At 27.7% G+C, this 4,286-nt stretch overlaps 1 protein-coding gene across 1 annotated transcript in view; it reads left to right on the top strand.

Annotated features, from left to right (window-relative positions):
- LOC111615971 (kinesin-like protein KIF28P) overlaps nt 1-4,286 on the top strand; it is a 38,179-nt gene that overhangs the window by 25,097 nt on the left and 8,796 nt on the right. Inside the window, exon 20 of the mRNA XM_023357410.1 lies at nt 1,553-1,682. Within this exon, the coding sequence (XP_023213178.1) occupies nt 1,553-1,682 (130 nt within the window). The remainder of the gene's footprint in view (nt 1-1,552; nt 1,683-4,286) is intronic.

Below are 4,286 nucleotides of genomic sequence, written 5' to 3'. Positions count from 1 at the left end.
ATATCTCGCTATTTTCACTTGGTGAAAGAAGATATAATCTATTGGAAGAAGACCAATTGGTAAAAAACACGTGAAAAAATTTCTATTTTTTACTCGTTTTTTTTGCAAATTTAATTTCTTGTATGGATAATCAACACTTTGTAAAACTTGAATAAAATAATAGAATTTCGTTGTTACATTTTTTTTTAATTATTTAAAATTTAATTTTCTTTTTTACATTGTAAAATCTCGAAATAAAATATAGGCTGAATAAATAGTTTTTAGAAAATAATAAGAGTTAAACTATACAACAAGTAAATTGAGTAAAAAATTAGCAATAGCATCTCAGGGTCTGTGTTAAAATGTCAATACTTACTAGAAAACATAAGTTTATAACTCTACTTATGCATTATAAGCAGATAATGCATAAACAGATTAATTAATAATAGATTACGCATTTTGTTGAAATGCTAAAAAAAATTGCTTTTGTTAGCATAATCTAAAAGCAAATTAAATATTTTATTCAAAATTATTTGCCATCTTTTTATATACTTGGCATGATATTCTATTTTAATTATCTTCCGTCTCAAGATTTCTGCATAAATCTTGTAATAGGCTTTTTATTGTTCATAAGATTTCAAAGTCGGAGCAGATTTACCTGTTACTTTTCATATTTTTAAGAAAAGTTAAAAAAAAAACGGCTCATAGTATTAATGTAAAATGCAATATTTTGATTTAAACAATTGCTTTTCAGTAAAAGTTTTCAAGTTAACGTGATAAAAAAAAAAGTTGCTAACAAATAAAATTTTAGCTCTTTTCTCCACCATTATATTATTTTTATAACGTACTATATTTCATTTTTTAAAATTTATTTTTAATAGTTGTTATTATATACTTAACATAGTACAGTACCTGCTTCAAATTTCATCTTTAGATTGTGTATACAATAATATAATATCCACATAGAACAATAAAAACTACATTTGTTTCTAATGTTTATACAAGTTATATAGGTTAAGTTGACATCTGTGTTTTTACGAATATTCAAGGGTTTTTTTATTTTGGCTAAACGTACTTTTCCTCACGCTTTGAGAAGAATTTCTCATTTAATTTTTAATATGTATTTTAATTTTAAGCTAGAAAAACACTCTGCCCTTTCGTTTCTCTATTGAAACTAAAACCAAATAATTTCTTAGAAATTAAATATTTTTTTAGATTTAATAATGAAATTTATAATTCATTAATACTTTTAATCAAGACTTCAATTAAACAATTAATTAAGATGTCTATTGCTCAATTATTATGAATTTTTTGATCTCGAGATTATGGATAAAACACTTATAACTTTTCAGTTAATATAAAAATCATTTGTGTTAATATAAAAATTCAAATGTGCTCATTACTATTCCAAATTTAGTATATCTATCCTACAATGAACATCTAAGAATAAGTTTGCATGCTAAAATAAATTATAAAAAGGCCCATTTAACTGGCAAAGAATCAAAAATTTGATATATAATTTCATCTTTACCTTAATAAAATAATATTTATTTAATTTTAAATGAATTTGTAGGCAAATATACGAAGATTAGTAGAAGAATCTGAGAAATATAAACGAAGATATGTATCAGTAGGATTAGTTAAAGAGCTTTTATATACAGCTACTCCAGAAATCGCTGAAGAACTTTTAGCCAATATTCCAGGTATGATAATATTAAAATGAATATTTCTAATTCATTAAATCCTCAAACTCTTTCCACAAATTCGTCTTCTTCTAATGAAATTAATTCTTTTATAAACGTGTAACTTACTCTCGATTCTAAAAATAGCTAAAGCAGTTAAAAGTAAATGGTTAAGAACTATCAAAGATAAATTGTAGCTATAATTTAGATAAAACATTACAAAATCTTTACAGTTAAAAACTTAAACAAAATATTTTCCTGTAGATTAACGGTTGTTAAATGTTTCTAAGGGAAAAAAGAAATTATATTAATGACCGTACATGACAAAAATGGTGACTATTTATCTCTGCATTTACTCCCAATGGTACATTATCCAGTTAAATTCATTTTCACACTGATAAATAAAGTATCCATTATTTTAGTGTTTCAGCTTAGTTCGTCATTAATAATCGCATTGGAAGATGGCCAATTAAATTATCTGTAACAGATAAAAAAAAAATTCATGAAATCTCTTCGTATAGCGATGACGTTTATACCAGTTTTTTTTTTTTTTCGTTTTGAACTTTTAAAGAGAAAGGTGTAATCGTGGTTAATTATACATAATATTTAGATAAATATCTACAGAAAAAATCGCTCTATAATATATTCCACTATGTAATTTAACATTGATATTCTGAATTTGATCCAGAACTGTCGTTATTTTAAAACAACTCGGATAACCTTCATACAAAATTACTTTTATATGAATACGGATCGCTCATAAATTACGTAACGCCCATAAATTTTTATACTTTTCAGCTACTATTCCACTCCCTGTAAACGGAGTGGAATGGTAGCTGTAACGCTTTCACTCCCAAAATTACAGTTTAACGCATATCCTCGATCAACCCCTTAATCGCACTAAAGAATAACAGAAAGCGTAGAGTACCCAATGTTATATTATTTTATTAATTACACATGTAACGTACAAAGCAGTGACATAAACAGTGCGATTATCTGTACATCACTTCAGAAACAAAAATGATTCATTCTGTTATCCAAAGATTGAGATCCTAGCATTACTTAATGTTTGTGCAAACATTCCCACCCCCTTGTAAAACATCGTACTACTCACTCACCCATATCTGCGTTATGTAATTTATGGACTACTCATATCGGATGATCGGGTGCTAGAAAAAACAATATCACATGACAAAACGAAAATGTAACGATTATTATATAAATTATTTGATTTTTGTCTGCTAATGGATTAATTTCATCACTTCCAAGTAACTCTCGTAATGATAAATGAGTCATTTAATCGAAAATTGAGTTTTTTTGTATCAAACAATGTGCATGAAAACAGAATTATTCTATGATAAGTGTACTAAAACGGGTTAATAAAGAACTATACCGTATAGAATAAATTTAATTTTTATTAACTCAAAATGCAAAAATGAAAGAGAATAAAAATCAATTATATCTTGTATTTTAAAATTATATATATATAGGGTGGGTCAAAAGTACCTTGCACCCATTTCATTTCAAAAGTACTGAAGGTATATTTAATTTTGTTAATGCAGTTACATAGGAAGTCATGTATGGAGAATCGGATGGGACCTTTTTTTTTGTTGACCTTGACTCACGTAAAACGAAATCACTTTTACTCCTCATAAAGTTGTAAATTATGCAGCCCTAAATGTATTTATTTAAATTAATAAAATGTTTTAGACTAATTAAATGGTGGTCTTTAACTTTGTTCGTGGAACTTTTACGTTACTTCCGTTTATTACAACATGAGTAACCTTGAAAATGGTTTTCAAGGTCAACAAAAAATTATTTTCCTATGCAATTGTATTAACAAAATGAATGTATCTTCATTACTTTTAGAAGGGTGCAAGGGACTCATCCTGTATGGAAATATATTTCTTTCAAATTCATCTTTTAAATTTTATATTAAAGGTGCAAACGATAAAATCAATTAAACTGTTGTTTATAGTAATATAAATAAACTAGCAGGTAGGCTCGGCGTTGCTCGGGCAAAAGTAACGATAGCGAAGATTAAGATTATTACGTTTACTAAGATTACTTACCCGTTTTCACGGAATGCAAGAATTGAGTCCCCCTGTTTCCGGACTGATTAGAGAATTTTTAGATGGGTCTAAAAACATGTTCGATTTCCCGCAAAAACAAAAAAAACTGCATCTGCGTCTTGCACGTCGCTTTCTCTTAACAATTTCATTGTTACTTAACACTTCCATTGTTAATGGAAGTGTTAAGCCTTAATTCTGTCTCTCTCCCCCGTGGGGAGGAATTTCGAAAAATCCCTTCTTAGTGTGCGTTCTCGTAACGTACCCTAACTTAGTACCAAATTTCAACTTTCAACTCCTAACCGTCTGGGCTCTGCGCTTATTATTATTATTATTATTATTATCAACTCGTCTCGATTATATATATAGATTAGCTGCAAGATCCCGCTTCGCTGGGTTTTTATTTGTATGTAATAGTATAGTTTTTTTTATATATATAAGACTGTTTTTCTAAGTAATCTAGAATCTAGCTGCAAGGACCCGCTTCGCTGGGCAAAAAGTAACGATAGTGAAGATTAAGATAATTACATTATAGCTAATCTTACCCGTTTTCACA

Source organism: Centruroides sculpturatus, unplaced genomic scaffold, assembly GCF_000671375.1.
Source record: "Centruroides sculpturatus isolate CEXI.00-Female unplaced genomic scaffold, Cexi_2.0 scaffold216, whole genome shotgun sequence".
In the NCBI taxonomy this organism is placed as follows: Eukaryota; Metazoa; Arthropoda; class Arachnida; order Scorpiones; family Buthidae; genus Centruroides; species Centruroides sculpturatus.
Note: the sequence above shows the minus strand (reverse complement) of the source record. Positions and strands in the feature narration are given on the sequence as shown.